Source organism: Heteronotia binoei, chromosome 5 (genome assembly GCF_032191835.1).
Source record: "Heteronotia binoei isolate CCM8104 ecotype False Entrance Well chromosome 5, APGP_CSIRO_Hbin_v1, whole genome shotgun sequence".
NCBI lineage: Eukaryota > Metazoa > Chordata > Lepidosauria > Squamata > Gekkonidae > Heteronotia > Heteronotia binoei.
Window position 1 is genome coordinate 146,618,550 of NC_083227.1, and position 21,242 is coordinate 146,639,791.

The 21,242-nt window shown below is 42.3% G+C and overlaps 1 protein-coding gene across 1 annotated transcript; it reads left to right on the plus strand.

The window, feature by feature from the left end:
* The first annotated feature begins 18,062 nt into the window (after positions 1-18,062).
* On the plus strand, positions 18,063-21,020 carry DRD1 (dopamine receptor D1). The gene is made up of 2 exons (XM_060240565.1): positions 18,063-18,570; positions 18,664-21,020. The coding sequence occupies exon 2, from the start codon at positions 19,304-19,306 to the stop codon at positions 20,660-20,662; it is 1,359 nt and encodes a 452-aa protein (XP_060096548.1). The 5' UTR covers positions 18,063-18,570; positions 18,664-19,303; the 3' UTR covers positions 20,663-21,020.
* Positions 21,021-21,242: the final 222 nt, after the last annotated feature.

The following is a 21,242-nucleotide window of genomic DNA, read 5'->3' on the forward strand; positions in this document are numbered from 1 at the left end:
GAAATTTCTTGTTGAATCATCTGCCAATACTTTTTTGCTCTTTCACAAGTCCACCACATATGGTAGAAAGAACCTTCATGTTTTTTACATTTCCAACATCTATCTGGCATCTTATTGTTCATCTTTGCCAACTTTTTAGGAGTCATATACCATCTATACATCATTTTAAAACAGTTCTCTTTAATACTATGACACGTCGAAAGCTTTATAGAATTCTTCCACAAATATTCCCAAGTTTCCATCTGTATTTCTTTATTTACATTAATTGCCCACTTAATCATTTGAGATTTCACTACTTCATCTTCCGTAGACCATTTTAAGAGTAATTTATATAATTTTGAAATTAATTTTTCATTGTCTCCAAGCAGAACTTTTTCCATTTCTGTTTGCTCTTTTCTTATTCCTTCAGTTTTAATATCATTTTCCACCAAACTCTTTATTTGTTGCATTTGGAACCAATTATATTTATTATTCAGTTCTTCAGCAGTTTTCAATTCTATTTTGCCACTTTGTATTTTTAATAGTTGATTATATGTCAACCACGCTTCTTCACCCGTCTCAGCTGTTATTTTTATTACTTCTGCTGGCACTATCCATAACAGTTTTCTCTCATCCCCATATTTCTTATATTTCATCCATGTATTTAGCAAATTGTTTCTTATATAATGGTGAGAGAAAAAAAAATCCATCTTTTTTTCCCCATAGTACATATAAGCGTGCCAGCCAAATTTATTTCCATGACCTTCCAACGCTAAGAGTTTTTTGTTTAACAGCGTCACCCATTCTTTATCCACACTAAACAAACTGCTTCATGATATAGTTTTAAATCTGGTAATTGGAATCCTCCTCTCTCTTTTGCATCTGTTAAAATTTTCATTTTGATCTTTGGTTTCTTCCCAGCCCACACAAATTCTGAACTTTTCCTTTGCTATTTATTAAATTGTTTACTGTCTTTCACAATCGGAATAGTTTGAAACAAATACATTATTCTTGGCAGAATATTCATCCATGGGACAGAGACAGTTCTGGTCGCCCTCATGGATGACCTCCAGCGACACCTGGATCGAGGTGGCTTGACAGTATTGCTGTTGTTAGACCTGTCGGCTGTGTTCGATATGGTCGACCACCGGCTGTTGACCCGCCACCTCGCCGATGCAGGAATTCGGGGGCTAGCCTTACAGTGGCTCTCCTCCTTCCTTGAAGATCGGGGACAAAGGGTTGCAATTGGAGGAGAGCTGTCCCGGAGACATCCACTTATTTGTGGGGTGCCTCAGGGGGCAGTTCTCTACCCGATGTCATTTAACATCTACATGCGCCCCCTTGCCCAGATTGCCCAGAGGTATGGGCTGGGTTGCCACCAGTATGCTGATGACACTCAGCTCTATCTATTGATGGATGGCTGGACTGGCGATGTCCCTATAAATCTGGACCCGGCGCTGCAAGCCGTGGCGGGTTGGCTCAGGCTGAGTGGGCTGAAGCTGAATCCAGCGAAGACTGAGGTCCTTTGCGTAGGTCACGGCGGGCCAGGAAGGGAGATCTCCCTACCAACCTTTGACGGTGCGTCACTGATTCCAGTGCTCAGGGTCAAGAGTTTGGGAGTGCTACTGGAGCCTTCCTTGACAATGGAGGCCCAGATAGCTGCCACTGCTAAATCTGCCTTCTTCCATCTTAGGAGGGCGAGGCAGTTGGCCCCCTTCCTGGAACGTAGAGACCTGGCAACTGTGATCCATGCAACGGTCACCTCGAGACTAGACTACTGTAATGCCCTCTATATGGGGCTGCCCTTATACCAAACGCGGAAACTGCAGCTAGTGCAGAATGCGGTGGCCAGGCTGTTAGTGGGACTACCTCGGTAGGAACATGTGCAGCCTAGGCTGCGGGACCTGCACTGGCAGCCGATTGTGTACCGAGTTCGCTATAAGGTGCTGGTTATTACCTTTAAAGCCCTATATGGCCGAGGACCTGCCTACCTTAGGGACCGCCTCTCCCCATATGTTCCTCAGAGAGCACTGAGATCTAGTTCTCAAAATCTTTTAAAAGTCCCTGGACCAAGGGAGGTTAGATTGAAAACAACGAGGGAGCAAGCCTTCTCAACAATGGCTCCCCAATGGTGGAATCAACTACCAGAGGAGGTGCGAGCCCTGCAAGACCTAAATCAGTTTCACAGGGCTTGCAAAACTGCCCTCTTTCAGCTCGCTTTAAGATGAAACCCGGGAAATGACATCCAGCCATCCTACACATAGTCTGAACTGTAGCACCGAAATATATAACTTATAATGGTTTAACTGTCTATTTAATTTTAACTTAATCTATGAATGTAATTTTATCTATTTTAATTGTTTTATAGTAATGATTGTATTTTACTGTAATCATGGTACATACCATGTCTTGTTAGCCACCCTGAGCCTGCCTTTGGCGGGGGAGGGCGGGATATAAAAATAAATTTATTATTATTTTATTATTATTATCTTAATTGCAGCTGTTCTGCCAAGCAATGACAAGTTTATTCCATTTTATCATATCTTCATCCATTTTACGCCATAGCTTCTCATAATTGTTTTTAAACGAATCAATATTCTTCATTGTTATCTCCACACCCAAATATTTTACCTTAGAGGTAACTTCACAACCCATTAGCTTCTGCAGTTCCTTTTGTTTGCTTACTTGCATATTTTTACATAGAAGTTTTGATTTTTCTTTATTAATATAAAGTCCCGCCAGTTCTCCATAGTCTTGTATTTTAACTAGCAACAAAGGTGTTACTCGTATGGGATTTTCATTTATAAATATTATATCATCTGCAAATGCCCTATATTTATAAGTAAATCCTTTTACTTTTAATCCTTCTATTTCTTTGTCTTCTTGGATTTGCATCAGTAAGATTTCAAGAGTCATTATAAACAACAGTGGGGAAAGCGGACAGCCTTGTCTTGTACCTTTGCTAATTATCATATCTTCTGTAAGATCTACATTTATACATAACCTTGCACGTTGTTCAGTATATATTGCTTTTATCATCTTTATAAAGTTTTCCCCCAACTCCATTTTCTCCATTACTGCAAACATAAAGTCCCAGTTTAAATTATCAAATGCTTTCTCTGCATCTGCAAAGAATAATGCAACTTCCTTTTCTTGATGCCTTTCATAATATTCCACGATATTTACAACAGTTCTAATATTGTCTCTTATTTGCCTTTTGGGAAGAAACCCTGCTTGATCCTCCTTTATAAAATATATCAAATGACGTTTAAGCCGTTCTGCCAATATTCTTGTATATATTTTATAACCATTATTTAATAGTGAAATTGGTCTATAATTTTTTACATTTGGGACATCTCTATCTTCTTTTGGAATCAACGAAATAACAGCTTCCTTCCATGTATTTGGTATTTTCCCTTTTATTCTTATAATGTTCATCAATTTCTGAAGTTTCAGTATTAATTCCTCTTTGAAGATTTTATAAAATTTAGCTGTATATCCATCTAGCCCAGGTGCCTTTCCATTTTTCATTGCATTAATTGCTGCTTCAATTTCTATTTTTTCAATTGGATCATGCAAAACTTTTTTCATATTTTTTGTTAGGGGTGTTATTTTAATATTTTGTATATGTTTCCATTTTTTCTTTCTTTATTTTAACACCCTTAAATAATTTGGCATAGTACTTATAGAATTCTCTTTTTATTCTTTCCTGATCTACCAACTCTTTTCTATCAACCACAATTGTATTAATAATTTTACTTTCTCTCTTTTTTTTCAGTTGCCAGGCCAAATACTTTCCAGGTTTATTTGCTCCCTCAAAAGATCTTCTTTATCGCTTATTTGGAAGAAAACTTTAGCTTCATTTTCTAGAGATGCCACTATTTCTTTATTCTGTAGTAAATCTTCATTTAATCTCCATCTTCTCAACTTTTTAGACAATTTTGTAATCCACATTATTGGGTTATGATCAGGCCCTATTTTAGGTAAAATCTATATTTTCTTTGTTATAAGGCCTAAATCCTTAGTGCCCCACAACATGTCAATTCTGGAAAAAGTATTATGTCTTGCTGAAAAAAAGGTATAGTCTCGTACTTCAGGGTTAAATTTTCTCCATATATCTTCCAGGTTTTCTTGTTTGACCAATTCAAAAAAAGATTTTGGCAATTTTCCTTCCTTATTATTTTTTTCCCCAGACCTATCCAGTGTATTCTGGATAGTTCCATTAAAATCCCCCATTATCAAAACTTGATCATACGTCACTTCATCAAATTGTTATATAATGTCTTTTAAAAAAACATTCTTTGCTCCATTTGGTGCATGCAGTCCCAATAACTTTTTTTTTTGCATTTAATATTATTTCTACTGCTACAAATCTTCCATTTTTATCTTTAAACACTAATTTCAGCTTCAATTCTTGTTTAATATAAAAAATCACTTCCCTTTTTTTCTGTTCAGCCAATGAATGAAATTCTAGTCCCAATTGCTTATTCCATAAAAATTTATATTCCTTTTGTTTGATATGTACTTCCCTGACAAGGAAGTAGACATGGTGGCTGAAAAGCCCTGGCAATGAAATAGATGTGGTGGGTCAAAGCCCTAAAAAGGAAGTAGATGTGGTGGCTTGGAGCCCTGAGACAGAAGTAGATGTTGTGTCTCAAAAGCCCTGAGAAGGAAGTAGATGTAGTGGGTCAAAACCCTGAGATGGAAAGTAGATGTGCTAGCTTGAAAGGTCTGAGAAGTAAGTTGATGTGGTGGCTCAAAATCCCTGAGTCCACCCCTTACACCTAGCCCTCAAAGCATAACCATCCGCACCCAGGGCTGAAACATGCAACCTGTACCAGAGAGATGGAAAGGCAGGCACCCCCAGACATCCAGCTGGGGCATCCCAAAGTATCTCCACAGCAGCAGGGAAGGTGTAATGAGTGTGGGTACTCAGCCAAGGCACCCACTAACTAGGACAGAACCAGATAGATGCAGAGCCTATCCACTGAAGGGGGTGTTTTACTCAACTCTGCACCTGGGTCTGGAACACACCCATCCATGGCAATGAATACGGTACTTCTACTCTGTAGGTAAGTCGAAAGATGAGAAATGGGCAGGGCCACCCCTCAAGTCTAAAAAGACAGGTTAGGAGAGACAGAAAGGCATCTTCAGAGTTTCAATGGGGGCTGCCAAAAGTACCCCCAGAGCAGCCGGGAGTGTAATGAATGCGGATACTCAGCCAAGGAACCCACTAGCTAGGACAGAAACAGACAGGTGCAGAATGCACCCAGCAATGGGGGTGTTTTATTTGAATCTGCACCTGGTTCCAGAGTGCACCCATCTGAAACATGCACCCTCAGAGTTTTGACAGGGTTCCCCCAAAGTACGCCCACAGCAGCAGGAGAGTGTGAGGATACTCTGGGGAGGTGCAGATACATTTCCACAGGTTGGACTGAAAATGGGGCCTCATGATTTGAAGAGGTGGGACTAGCCATAGCTGCTTTCTGCCACTGGGCTGAGACGTCATAGAGAGGGGTATACTTGGGGCAACAGGAGCAAGACGGAGTTGGGACCTGGAACCCGCTTCTCCCCCAATCTCTAAACCACTGCTGTCAGAGGATTCTTCTCCAAAGAGTTCTAGCAACTCTGGACAATGGTATACTTCTGTTTTCTCTTGGGAAAGACCCAAGGACAGATCAGGTGAAGAAGACTCCTGGTGATGCCTGCTTGGGCAGGGCTCTGGGGGTGGGTAGGTTTCATGCTCAGGGTCTGGGGCCTCTGTTTCTCTGTGTGGGGAGGGCTTCTTGCCCCCGCAACGAGCACTGCTTCCACCCACTTTCACCCTCAATGAACCCCTGTGCTCAATGTGAGTGCAGGAACAAGATGCCAATTCAACCCATGATTCCCAAGACTCGATGGCAGAAAGCAGACATGATCATCAGCAGGACAGGGGTGGGAAATAAAGGCACCCAATAGCTAAGCCCCCGTGCACAGGAACAAGATGCCAATCCCTGATCCAGAAACCTTCCAAACCCCAACAGCAGACAGACAGCAGACGACATCACTAGTGGGGGTGGGGGAGAAATATAATGGCATCCGATAGCTAAGCCCCTGTGCTTGGTGTACGTGCGGGAACAAGATGCCAATCTGATCCCTGAATTGAGAAACTTCCCAAAGCCCAATAATAGACAACAGACAAGATCAGCAGCAGGAGGGGTCATGAGGGATAGCTAATACTTTGTGCTAAGTGTTAGTGCAGGAAGAGCAGACTCAGATCCCTAGTTCCAGAAAACTCCCCCCCACCCCCACCCCTACAGCAGAGCCGATCACCATCAGGAGAAGTGGAGGGGGGAGGGGAGGCATGATAGCTAAGCCCCTGTGCTGAAAGTCAGAGTCTACCACTGCACCCTAATCACAAACCCCAGAAGCAGACAGCAAGTCGAGCAAACAGAAAGCAGAGGAGTAAATCAGTTCTGCTAACTCTGTGTTTCTCTTTTTCACCAGCCAACAAAGGAGGAGAAAGGAGGAAAGCTCACTTAATTTATAGCCTTCTGAGCTCATAGACCTCCAATGGGAACTGTTATGAGCAGCCAGTAGCCAGGCCTGGGGTTAGGGTTGCCTGTGCACCTAGGAAGAACTCGCTTCTCTGCCCCCCTGTTATTTTTACACGTGCTAGGCGCGTGCCGATTACATCACTATGACGTCACTGTCACCCCCTCCCTCTGACTTTGCTATGGCCTCCTGAGCCTCGGGAGATCCCAGCAAAGGGCAGCAGTGGCACGGGCACGCTTGCAGCATGCTCGCTGCCCTGCCTGCCCCCCCTCCACTTTGCCGCGGCCTCCTGAGGCTTGGGAGACCCCGGCAAAGTCCGGCAGGGCAGTGGGCATGCTTGTAGCATGCTCACTGCCCCACTCCCCACTTTGCCGTGGCCTCCCGAGCCTCGGGAGACCCCGGCAAAGGACAGCAGCAACGTGGGCATGCTTGCAGTGTGCTCACTGCCCCCCTCTTTGCCGCGGCCTCCTGAACCTCGGCAAAGGGCAGCAGCGGTGCAGACTCACTTGCAGCATGCTCGCTGCCCCGTCCCCTCACTTTGCCATGGCCTTCTGAGCTTCAGGAGACCCCGGCAAAGGGCAGCAGCGGTGTGGGGCCTGGGGAGAGGGGACTCCTCCTCTAAGCCAAGTAGCGCCCTAAGTGGCCACCTACTTGGTCTACTCTCATGCGCAGGCCTTGCCAGTAGTGCCTGGTAAGCTTTGGAAGGCTTCTATTGGTGTTTCCAAGGCAGGAGAATTCTGCCCCCATTGTTGCCTTGGAGTTTTGTAAACAATTTAATTGACTCCAGTCTGTCTTAACTCATGAACTGTGTTAAAAGTGTATGAAAATTTGTGATGATAAAGCCTCCACGGACGTCACTTTACGGACCATGAATCAGTCAAAAATTCATGGTGAACTTTAGTTTGTGAGCTGGTTTGTGCTCAGGCCTAGTTAAAATGGACTCAGTTAAAATGTTTGTGGATGCTGGTTTCATTAAGTGTGAGACTCATACGTGGAAGCCTGTGAGCAATTGTGGGTGAGGAGGGAAAAATTTGGAAATTGATCTTCACTCCCAAACTTCCCCCTCCATGAGCTTTCAGGTGCTTAAACAAACTTGTGTTCACTTCAAGATTGGGGGTGGGGGGGAACCTGTGTGAGTTTGCAGTGTACTGACGGTACTTCAAATTACCAAACTACCTTAAACAATGCGCAGGAGGAGATATAACCTAGAACCCACCCATTAGAAATCATGTTGAGTAGCTGAGCCCTATGCTTATGCATCATATTGTATATGGTGTTCTAACTTAGGTTTTGATGTTTTACTAATGAAATCTGACTGTCTTTCTGTATCTCATGCAACAGCATCCTGATTAACCCTTGTTTGCACCGTGTTGTGAGAAGAACAGATAGTTCCCAAGGAGTTTCTGGATATGTTACTGATGGTTAAAAATCCATATTTAATTTCCTCCCCTTGTGCTGTGAGGCACATTGGCAGGGGAAACATAACTGAGTTCAGTCTAAATCTGTGGCTAAATGATTTCCAGGGTTTCATCAATCCGACACAGTTCCCCAGCTCTAAAGTCACTTAAATAATAACAATGGGGTTTTAACAGCTTTCATTTTATTACTCACAAGGGATAAATCTGTACTAAATCACAGAGCTTCTTTCAGTGAGGAAATGCGTTGCAGAGTTTTATTAATATCACAGGGCTCACAGTGTATAAAATGCTAGAATTTAAAACCTGTTGAGAGGTTTACATAAGCTTTACAGATGTTTCCCAGCCATCTCAACCTGTAACGAACTATGCATACATACAGCCATATACTGGCTGCTGACAGGCAAAGTGATTTGTCAGAAAAGCGAAAGAAATAGCTAGGGACTATGTTGCTAAATAGACTGCTGGGCATTACCAAAATGCCTGGTCATCCTTACATATGATGATATGGAGACATTCATTTAGATTTACATTTAAAACATTTACTTGTAAATTCAGATTTATTTGTGCCATAAGTACTTTTCAAAAGTATTTAATTACATTAAACATGAAATGGACATAAAGACAGTGGAACCAAATAAAGCATGCAATGTCATGCAAAATATAGTATGTGTGATTATTCCAGAACTGCTGCTTCATTTTGGGTGTTCTTTCGAGCCTGTCTTGCAACAGGTTTTCTCTGGGTATGATCCTAGCCAGAATGAGACAATAATAGAACACTGCTAGTGGTCACATATTAGGCTTGCCAATCCTCAGGTGGGGGCAGGGGATCCCCTGGTTTGGAGGCCCTCCCCCCACTTCAGGGTCATCAGAAAGCAGGGGGAGGGGAGGGAAATGTCTGCTGGGAACTCTGTTATTCCCTATGGAGATTTATTCCCATAGAAAATCATGGAGAATTGATCCGCGGATATCTGGGTCTCTGGGGGGCTGTTTTTTTGGGTAGAGGCACCAAGTTTTCAGTATAGCATCTAGTGCCTCTCCCCAAAATACCCACCAAATTTCAAAAAGATTGGACCAGTGGGTCCAATTCTATGATCCCCCAAAGAAGGTGTCCTTCATTATTTCTTATGGAAGGAAGGAATTGAAAAGGTGTGCCGTCCCTTTAAATGTGATGGCAAGAACTCCCTTTGGAGTTCAATTCTGCTTGTCACAGCCTTGATCTTGGCTCCACCCCTAATGTCTCCTGGCTCCACCCCCAAAGTCTCCTGGCTCCATCCCCAAAGTCCCCAGATATTTCTTGAATTGGACTTGGCAACCCTATCACATATAGCTCTCAACTCAAAACAGTTCAATGCATCATGGGTGACTTACAACCTCTACTAGATAATGACAGTTCTCTTTCACAAGTACTGGGGGGGGGGAATCTTTTCTTGTGCACAGAAAGCCCCCCCCCCCGTCTCAAACAGCTCCTCACCTACAATACTACAACATCTAATTTGAATATGGGCACTGGTACCAGAGCTTGCAATATACTCAGATGCCAACTTTGCTGCCACATACACCCAGACAATACAATCACTGGATCTAACAACATCAACTATACCATCTCAGGCTTATTCACTTGCTCATCTTCTAACATTGTATGTGTTCTGCTACAAGTTTTTCAGTGTTGTGATTCTTGCTGTCAGATTTGTGTCCATTTATCCTTTGGTGCCAGATTTGACCTGTTTGCCCTATGTAGAGAACCAAAGGGCATTGTTGGCATTCAGTGACATATTAACCCTAATCCTTATTGATGATGATACAATTATAACTGCTATGGTTGAATTGTAAAATAGAAGTTGAGAAATGAAGCGTTTGGGAACCTATTCTATTATGTAATGTACGATATATAATATGAATGTCCTTGATCAATGTAAATATTCTTATATTATTATTTCTGTTTCAATTCCTTGCCCTTTTTTCCCTGTATCCTTATTAACTCTCAAAAATTTATACACGCACACACACACATATATATCCTTCACTGTGTTTCCTCCAGAATTAAGCCCAAACAAATGGTAATCATATAAACTAAGCTTGTTATTCATGTTTGGTCCTTGAATCTGTTAAACAACTTCATTATGTTGTATGCAAATTTACTGCTCACCTTCTACCTATATGTATGAACTGGTAACTTCAGTTTCATTGTATCTAAAGAAGTGTGCACGCACACAAAACCTTATACCTTATGCCACTGGACTCAAACTTTATTAGGACTTTATTTCTATTATTTTAAGGATATTTAATCCACAAACGATCTTTTCTTAGATTTTAGATTATTCTGCAAACCTGGGACTTCCTTCAGGTCTGTAGAGGTCTCTCTATTTGTCCCTAGCATCATTGTAGAGCTCTATTGATCATATCCTCTACGGCATGGTTTGGAATTGGATATATGATAGAATTGTGCTGCTCAGCTGCCCACAAGGCTCGTGCTCTGTCCCTTCTCTTATTTTAATTTGCCAGAGAGAGAGGGAGAGAGAGAGAGAGAATGAGTGAGAGTGAGCCTGGGCAGATGTGACCCAATTCAACAAGGGATAGAGCTAACAAGGAGCGGGGTAAGCTGCTAGGCCCACCCCCAGTGAGCTCCATTATGGGATTAATATCAGGGACCCTGCTATTCATCTAGGAGGACACAGAGCTCAGGCAAAGCAAGCAAAGGAGGGCATGAAGGAAAAGTGTGACATGCAGGCTGGCTGGCTGTGCAGGAGATGGCCGATCTTCTGGCTCCTGTAAGAAGACAGCTGCTGAGTAAGGCGTCTGAATAGGTTGGGAGGTGGGTTGTTTTGAATGCTGTTTGTTTCGGAATCTGGGTGGGGTCAGTTTGTAATGTTCTACTACCCTGTGCCCTTGTTTCCTGCTCCTTCCGTGTGATAATGGGCTTTGTGGGGTTGTGCCTGTACTTTGTTTTCTTGTTATAATTTCACGTCTGTGTGGTTGTACTGCACAAGCTCAATACTCTTTACTGCCGTTAATGGGGAGATCTATATTTTTTTCTGAATTCCAGGGCATTCCCTCAGATGCTCAGAAGCCCTTTTCGTCTTTGTACCTGGTCCCATTGTGCTGCTTTTGTTATCTGCATGGGACTTGGCCAGTTTAGTATTAGAGGGGCTTGCAAGGAATCATGGGAGGGGAAAAGAATTTGGAAATCCCACATGCATCTTCCTAATTCCTTTTCTAAACAGGATTCTCTTAATTCTCTGGGACTTGAGCACCTCGTTTGCCTTTCTCCCTTTATTTCTTTAACTAATTCTTACCTGCTCTTAACATTTCGTAACTCCCAGAGCACATTCAGTTTCCAACAAGCTATTTCTTGGCACTTCCCCCCTTCGCTGTCCCATTCCTCCCCCCCTCCCTACCACCTGCATTATGGTGATGACAGTGGCGAAGATACCAAGACAGTTGCATTTATATATAATTTGAAAATCATAGTTGGCTAACTGTGGTAAGATCTTAATTGACTAACTGTGGTTATATAAATCAGTATCCAACCATGACTTCAGATCCTGGTTAATATAGTTAGTAGTATGGTTGTTTAGTTGATCACACTAAACAGTCAATTGAATTAAGCCATGATTTTGCTTAATGTCTACACATTAAGTCATGTCTGATGACTTCTTATTATATTCTTGAAAATCAATGTCATTTACAACTGCAAGGGGGAAGCTGCTTAAAATGTATTTTTATTGTAAGCATGTTATCCCACCAATTAGCCCATAAGGATTTCATAGAAGTTAGTAATTGTGTTTTTCTTACCTCCTCACACCACACTCTTTCCTCAAGGTTGATGCATGATATTGAAAGGACAGGTTAATAAACTGTAGGAAGAAAAACATACACTGTGGCACAGTTTTGGCTTTTAAAACAACAGATTGAAACAAGCATTACTGTTAGCTCCTCAAGGTTAGCTAGGCATTATCTGTTCTAACTGACATTAAGAAAAATTATAGATGGCATAAAAGCAACTCTACAAATGCTAAACCCTGGGGAATTAATCTCTGATTGTGCATGACAGCTCAGTGAGTTTATTTGTTCTTTCATGACAGTTTAACCCTCCCTCCTACACCCTGCCTGTGATTTCTTAAGTCTTCATTTATGGGCCTCACTGGAGCAAGGTTGTTATGTTGACATAGGAGATTTACTTTTAAATGATTACTCATTTATATAGTGTGTGTATACATCACGATTAAAAATAACTGCTAGAGAGCAAAAAATAAATAAATACAGTTTTTGATTCTAAAATATTCCCAGATCCTGCGATATACTTCTGCAGATCAGGACTATAAACATGGCTCTTTTTTTTGTAGCAGGAATTTCTTTGCATCTTAGACTACACCCGCCTGATATAGCCAACCCTCCAAGAGCTTACAGGGCTCTTTGTACTGGGCCTAATGTAAGCTCTTGGAGGATTGGCTACATTGGTGGTGGTGGGGGGAGTGTAGCCTAAAATGCAAAGGAATTCCTGCTACAAAAAAAGCCCTGACTATATATAACCAACTAATGTCTTTTTAAAAAGCTTAATTCTCAGAATTCTCATTTGTGACTCACACTGAACCAGAGGTTGTCTTCAGATATCACTATAAATTATGGTTTGTGCAATTGTCTCTACTTAGCTTATCAGGCACAAGCACCACATCCTAATTCGTGTGTTGACCCTGATTTGCTTCTTGCCTACTCTTTGTCAGCAAGCAGGAGGGCATATTTCCTGTACTTCTATCTCTGTGACGTGGCAGCAGTAAGGGAATGTTAAACTTAAACTGTGTTTTGTAAATTCTGATGAAAAGGAAGAGGGAAGGAAGATGTCCTGAACGGCTTCGTATTCCCATTGAGGAGAAAAGAGGGCTGTAAATGTACAAAATAAATACATAATTAAATAAATAAAAAATTCTGATAACTACAAATATTTTAAAATATTTTAAATAAACTGGAATCTTTAAAACATTTTAAATAAACTGGAAAGCCTGACACTCAAAAGATTGTGTCAGGGGTTACATGGCACAGCCTCACTCTCAAGAGGCATCCTCTGATGGTTTCTTTCATCAAATGTAAGTATTAGCACCAACCTGGAGAAAATCACAAAGAGAAATGCTAGTTGCTCCCCCACCATGTTCCTGGCACCTGGGACCAACCAAGAAAACGGGGAATCTAGATGCTTTACTGATGGTTAAAGGAACAGCCATCTGCGAAATAATACAGCTCCATATCTCAGAGCTGATCTTTCCCTGTTTAACACAGGTGTCCTTTTCTAGGCTGGTATCGAACCTATGTTTCCTGTTGCTTCCCCAAGTCCCACCTAAACTGGACCATCTGTCCTCCTCAGCCCAGGTTGTCATGCTGACACAAGCTTTTGCCACCAGCCTCTCAGGTCGGCAACTCTTCTCACACCCCATATCAACTTCTGCTTTATATCAATGCTCCTCTCCCAGTGCTGAGACAGTTAAAGAGTTTTGCTGGCCCAAATCTTTACTGCCCTTCTGTGTTGCTATTTGTCTAGCCCATACTGCCAGTTCCCTGCCTCTGCAGTTTGGTTGACTGATCTCACAGCTGCAGGCCCCAAGCTGAGAAAACAGGAGCTTTAGCTCTTGCATCCTCTGCTATGGTCCATTCTCCCACTCTCGCCAGGTGAGTGGATCTATGTGCTGATTCCCTACCCCTACCCCTCACAGCCTGGGTAGCTGAGTGGCTGTGATACCCCTAGATTGCAAAGATGTCTGTGTTCAAAGGTTCTGTTTAGAGTTTTATTTTTTATTAGATTTTTGAAGAGTTTTTTTTTTTAATCAATGTTTTTTTCATGTTAAAATTCTGGATAGAAAGAAAGTCACTGTTTGAAGTTACTTGAAAGTTTAGTCATCTGAAATCTACTGGAACCAAACATTGACTTTAAGAGAAGCTCTGGAATTAAAAGAGGGATGCACTAAAACATGTGACTAAGGATTGATTAATGCCTTTGGACTTTTTGGCCAAGCAGGGGAATATGGCTTTCCGTATTCACTGCTTTGACACAGAGGGTGTTTTTATACTGACAGTTTGTTGCTCTCTATCTCTGCATTGGAAACTCACCTTTTACACTACAGAACGTGCTCACAACTGTCTTGCATCATTGCTTCCTGAAACACCTACATTTGTTTAGGCGAAATGGGTGCCGACTTCGCTGTTGCCTCATTTTTCCTGAAACTAGTTTTGATCTGGACATTTCTCAAGAGGCGTATCAAATGAATGGTTGTCGAAGTTTCCCTCTGTATTCTCAGACCCCACTCCCTGTCCCTTCGAAAGCCACAAGGTGCCACCAATTTGCATGAGAATTGACAGCTCTTGAAATTTTCGCATCTCATTGCTTGCCTCATCTTGTTACTTACCTCAATTTACATTTGTATGGTGATGATTTCTAAGCAATTGTATACATCCCTGTACTAAGCACTGGTCTTCTGGCTGCCCTGATTCCAGCTCATACTATATCATACTCACTTGGATGTATCTCACAAAGTTTAATTTTTGCTCGCAATAAACCACATCATAGAGTAATAAGGGAACTGTGAACATTGGAAAGATCTGCAGAACGTAGCAATCAAGCTTCAGGATAAAATGTGATGTCTCAGAAGCATATATCTGCAGTTCCTATAACTGACATCAGCAGTCTGTGCATGAGCTGCAATGAAGAAGTTTAGCTTCGCAAAATGAGCACAGCAAATCCACAAATGTAAAAAAGGAAATAATTACAGCGGAACAGTGTCAGGCGATTTGAATACTCAATAACTCTGGATCAAAACTGAATGGGCGTTTTCGCACTGACCTTCAAGTAGCGCGACCACCCTCTTCACAATGGAGGATCTGCCCGGATTTCGCACAAGAAGCGCCGGCGCACCCAAAAGAGCCGGCTACTTCCGTCGCGAAACCCGCTAAAAAAAGGAAACCGCCAAGAAGCAGGAAAACGTTTGAGCGGGTTTCGCGACAGAAGTAGCCGGCTCTTTTGGGTGCGCCGGCGCTTCTTGTGCGAAATCCGGGCAGATCCTCCGTTGTGAAGAGGGTGGTCGCGCTACTTGAAGGTCAGTGCGAAAACGCCCAATGTAAAAACACCCAGAATCCTGTTGAGTACAGAAACAGCAACATTTTCAAAATGCCATCATGCATGGTTGGCATGAGAAGTGGGATCCAATGAACCTCACTGGCAGTTCATGTGCCTAGAAGGGATTCAAGTATTTCCCCCCAAAATGTAATCAGATCCCCAACCAATGTTGTAATATGGCATGGGAATCTGCGAAAGGAAGGAAGGCAGGCAGGCAGGCAGACAGGAAGGAAGGCACACCTTTGGGTGTGTTTAAAATAGCCCTTTGGAAGATTTCCTGATTTCACAATGAAATAAATTTGCTTCAGTATCCATCTGGAGCAACACTGGAAAGAAAGACCATTTTCACACACAGCTTACCACGCGGTCACGTTCCTGTTCTCTCTGCAGTGTCTGTCGGATTTCCCATTATATGCGCCGGAGTTACAGGAAGTGCCGTGGCTTTTGCGTAGCAAACGTAAACTAGGTTTTAGCGGTTTACGTTTGCTATGCAAAAGCCACGGTACTCCCTGTAACTTCGGTGCAGATAATGGGAAATCTGACGGACGCTGCAGAGAGAACAGGAACGTGACCCCGTGGTAAGCTGTGTGCAAAAACAGTCAAAGGTAAAGCCTTCTGGATGCCCTTTCTAATTTTCTTTAGGCTTTTAAAAATCCTGGGGAGGGGTAAACTTTGCAGCCAAATGGGTGTGTTAGTGATTAAATACATGAATAGCCTTTCTTAATTAACAGTAGAAGAGTTGAATTTATACCCCACCCTTCACTTGGAGTCTCAGAGTGACTTACAATTGCTTTCCCACAACAGACACTCTGTGGGGCTGAGAGAGCTCTTTTGAGAACTGCTCTTGAGAGAACAGTTCTGAGAGAGCTGTGACTGACCCAGCTGGCTGCATGTGGAGAAGAGGGGAATCGAACCTGGTTCTCCAGATTAGACTCCCCCATTCTTAAGCATTACACCAGACTGGCTCTGTAGCCCTGTGTGTATATGCATTTTCAATACACGATGGGGAAGGAGGCTGGGATTATGTCCAATGGTGGTATTACATTTGCTGTCTCATTCCTTTGGATACTTGTTGCTAGCCCTTTGTGAACATTATTAGTTCTTGCATGGTTGAGATGGTGCCAGAATTGCACACCAATTGGCACTGCTTTCTTGTTGTGTCTCCTTTTCATGCCTTCAAGGTCTCGTTTATACAAGGGCCTATTTGGGTCTACCCTCAAAGGCTCTGAACACATGATGTATGCCTAAAAAATTGGAGGTGAACACATAGAAACTGCATGTAGATGTGACTTTGAAAATATTAAGCTCAATACAGCAAAGGACATGATCCCCTCCCTTATGTAGAAATTGTCTGCAGGGCTTGAGATAAGCAACTTAGACTTGGGTGAATAAATATAACATCAGAAGTCTTTTACCAGAGAAAGATAGCAAACCGGCAGATTTACACCTCTTTATTTTAAGCCATGAAAGTGCAAGGCTAAAGTTGTATATGTAGAGAAAGATATTTTTTTTCTGTTTCTCATAGTGTTTATCGCTGGAGGAACAGCACAATCCAACGTAGGCTTACTCAGAAGTAAGTCATGCTGTATTTGGTGGGGCTTACTTCCAGATAAGTGTACATATGATGGCACTCTGAGTATGCTGGGATTTATGTGCCAAGTTCTTTCCCCTCACTCTTATCTGCTCCACCTTAATATATAGTCATGTAAGATACAGAACGAAGCAATGCAGAGCTCACTTTTTTTCCAGAAGAGGGAGCTAAGCCCACACAGAAGCCTGAATGGCTGGAAGTTAGTGAACAACAATGAATCGCAAAGAAAGTGGTTGTGTGCGTGTGGGAAGGGGAGGGGGGGGGCAACCAGAAATAAACCAGCAGCAAAAAGATGAGGTGAGTGTTGTTCTTTCAGCTGGGTGCCTGTAACATCAGCATCCCGCAACAGCTGTACTGTGGGACAAATGACTTCCTTGAGTTGGTAAGTTCACGGCAGGCAGACGGCAGAGACAAAGCTCAAACCTTAGTGTCAGTTCCAATTATGTGCGTTTTATTTGTGGGAGTTGGGGTTCATGGCTAGATGTGGGAATTCTGTTCAGCTGATTTGTGTGTATTTCTGTAGCGTTTGTTTTAACAAATTGCAGCTTAGGAAATGTATTATGCTGGGACCTATTTTTTGTCGGGACATGTTTACATATTTATACATATGTACAATAAGCACATGTATGTATAAATATAACCACAAATAGAATGTTTATGTATACTGGATGGCATTGCTAACTGAATACCTCATGGGTCTTGTGTATTTTTTTTAAAAAAAAATTCCTGCAAAATAATGTAAAATGTTGTCTATGTCCATTGATTATCAGGAGACACAAACACTCCTTGACTATTTTGGGAGGGTGAGAAAATGCCATCAAGGCCAATAAAATCGTAGGTAGTTCCAGTTAATAAGGCATGCTCAAAATCGGAATGCTTGAATAGTCTCCCAGCCTCTCCTTTGTATGTGCTTGGGATATATGGAATACATTTTGTGTTTGTGTACTAAAGAAGAGTAAGAGAAAGATTCCCTGCTTGCAGTGCTTCTTTGATTTTAAGGCTGTTTACTTGCGTGGCTTCTGTTATTCATGTCACAACCTCATGCCTAGATTTCTCTTCTCTTTGGTGATTTAGGAAAGAGACCCAAAGCAAACAGACCTTTCCTAGCAAGGTGATGTTATCTCCTACCTTAGGAAGGAAGACGCCTGTGCCGTCAAGATCCCCAGCTCAGCAAGATGAAGAGAGAGTGCGTAGGAGCAGAGAGATAAATCCTAGGGTCCAGAGCAGGAGGCCCTGAAGAGGCTACTTACTGTACGTGGGCATTTGTAAAGGAAGAGGGATTTGATGACCTAATCCCATGAGCTATAGCTGGAATGTGGATTCCTCTCAGAGAGCCATGGAAAAGTAGCTTGACAGCAAAAGGACCTAAGCTAACTTAGCTCTGCATTCATATTTCATAGCATAGCCACCGGCGGGAAACCTACAACAGGGGCCAAAAGGGATCTGTGCTCAGGTCCTTTTCCCTACTTCTTTCTTCCAATGAAGACTAAGAGACGACCGAAGCATCTCCATGATCTTTGCCAGAGAGTTGGAAATATTGTGCCTTTGCTATGGGATGATTTCATCCTGGTGGGCCACTTCAACAGGATGTACAAAGCGTGACTTGGGGTAATGAGCTTTCCTACAGGACTGACTTGATGCACAGAGTTTGCACATGAATCGCAAAGGGATGGCTGGAAACTGAAGGCACTTGCCCCTGCACTTGGAAGACTAATTTTGCAGAAGCAATCTTGAAAAGTCAAGTCTGGCGGCTTTTGCTGAAAAATTAACACCTGCTGGTCCACGTGTCTCTCTCTACCCTTCATGGCAACAGAAAATTATACCGGAGGCGATGTAGCCTGCCTGCTGTGATTGTATCTTTATGCTGTGCTATGCAATTCAAACTCTAAATAAAGTGGAAAGAAAAATGCTCTTCCCTGGATTGGAACACAGCATCGGACATAACAAAGGTAGGATTCCGATTCCCCCTTAAAAGCAAGTGAACCTGTGGTTTCTTAGGCTTGTAATGTCTTAAAATGTAAATTTATTTTCTTTGCCTCTAGGACTGTGAATCTTAAACAGTGTGGAACAATAGGAGGAGTTGATCCCTGAGGCTACCTTTAAAGAGAGAGCACTGACGTTTTAATTTCATAGCAGAAAGGTACGAAAGCTGGAAGGGTATTTAAAAAAAAAAAATGTCCTGCCAATTAGAGGGATGGAAAATTAAATTAGAAACAAAAGTACCTCATGTGTTACGCTTCGATAGATCTGAAGGGCTAGTTAAATGGACATTGGACAAGCTGAATCAATAGCCTATTTTAGTGGGAATACGTGAATGCGGCAAAGTGATTGTGCCCCTGGTCGGCTGGGTTTATTCATACAGGATTCTCTGAGGACTTTCCCGTTGGCCTGTCCCTGTTAGAATACTCTGTTTTAGCCTGAAATTCAGAAGGGCTTGCTGAGAAAACATGACTGCAACAGTCAGTTCTAGCTACTTGCCACAGAGTGGTTGATGTTTCTTAATGAGATTCCTAAGGATGATGGGATCCCTCCCAAGGGTGAAGAGACTATAGCACAAGCCTTAGGGGTCTGCCTGGTGGTGAGTAATGAATGGACACCTGATGACTATTTTGTGAGCTCTGCAAGGACAAGAGCTGATGTCATCACAAAAACCCATGGTATGATATTGCCTCAGGAGAAAATATGACTTGGAACAACACCACTATGGATGGGGCAGGCTTGCTTGGGAAAAGGGATTCCTGCTTCCGAATCCTCACCGGCTGCTTCCTCTCTTTGCTCATTCTCTCCACGCTCCTAGGGAACACCCTGGTTTGTGCAGCCGTAATTAGGTTTCGCCATCTGAGGTCTAAGGTGACCAACTTCTTTGTGATCTCTTTGGCAGTCTCAGATCTTTTAGTAGCAGTCCTGGTCATGCCCTGGAAAGCTGTTGCAGAGATAGCTGGCTTCTGGCCTTTTGGATCCTTCTGTAACATCTGGGTAGCATTTGACATCATGTGTTCTACAGCCTCTATCTTAAATCTCTGTGTCATTAGTGTGGACAGATACTGGGCCATCTCCAGTCCATTTAGGTATGAGAGAAAAATGACCCCCAAGGCAGCGTTCATCATGATCAGTGTGGCGTGGACCTTGTCTGTGTTGATCTCCTTCATTCCGGTGCAACTGAACTGGCACAAGGCTAAGACCACAAGCTTTTTAAACTTCAATGCTAGCTTTCAAGGTGTAGCCATGGACAACTGTGACTCCAGTTTAAACAGGATGTATGCTATCTCTTCCTCTCTCATTAGCTTTTACATCCCAGTGGCTATCATGATAGTCACCTACACAAGGATATACAGGATTGCTCAGAAACAGATAAGACGCATTTCAGCCTTGGAAAGAGCAGCAGTGCATGCTAAGAACTGCCAAACTACCACTGGCAATGGAAACAGCATGGATAGTCAGCAGCCGGAAAGTTCCTTCAAAATGTCCTTCAAGAGAGAAACGAAAGTCTTAAAGACGTTGTCAGTGATAATGGGGGTATTTGTATGCTGCTGGCTACCCTTTTTCATACTAAACTGCATGGTCCCTTTCTGTGAGCCTGGTATACCATCCAGGGGAGCAGAACGTTTTTGTATTAGTTCAACCACTTTCGATGTTTTTGTTTGGTTTGGATGGGCCAATTCTTCGCTGAACCCCATCATTTATGCCTTTAATGCAGATTTCCGCAAGGCATTTTCAACCCTCTTGGGATGCTACAGACTCTGTCCTGCTTCCAGTAATGCTATAGAGACGGTTAGTATCAACAACAATGGGGGCGTAGCCTTTTCCAGTCAGCTTGAGCCCAGAGGATCCAGCCCCAAAGATTGTAATTTGGTTTATCTGATCCCTCATGCTGTCATATGCCCAGAAGATGATGACATTATGAAAAAAGAAGAGGAGGGAGAACTGTCTAAAGCTCTGGGGAAAATGTCTCCAGCCTTATCAGGTATCTTGGATTTTGAGGCTGATGTTTCTTTGGAAAAGATCAATCCTATCACGCAAAATGGTCAACATAAAACCTGAGTGGTAAAGCTATCAAGTTGTAATAGTAAATGAAAGACAGTCAAGGCGTTTTACTTGATAAAGTATGTTATTGTAAGAGTTTAAAGCCATCGCATGAAAGTCCAGAGCTCAAATTAACTGCTGTTTGATAGAACCATAAAATTTAAAACAAAGATTTCCAATTTACATAACATTGTATTCCAAAGTTGTTGTGTGTTGTTCATCCTGAATGGAAATGGATCTAAGATGTAGATACAATACAGTTGCAAAGGAAACAACTTCAGCTGGGTCAATATATGCTGAGACTGAACTGGTGGAAGCAAATAAAGTTTACTATATGGATAAAATTTATTAAGTTAAATATAAGATTTCCATTTGACTGACATAGTTGTTCGCGAATGTTTCTAGGTTGCGAGTAACGTTGGGTGAATTGGCAGAGTAGGTGATGCCTTTATAAATGATTTCTGAACGTCAACCAAGCCTTATAACAAGAGTGGGATATTTTTAATAGCAGAAAAATAAGTGTCAATACTGGCTTTATTTATTTATTATTTAAAATGGGCTATTTTTTCACATCACAACAAATCTATTTATCTTATTT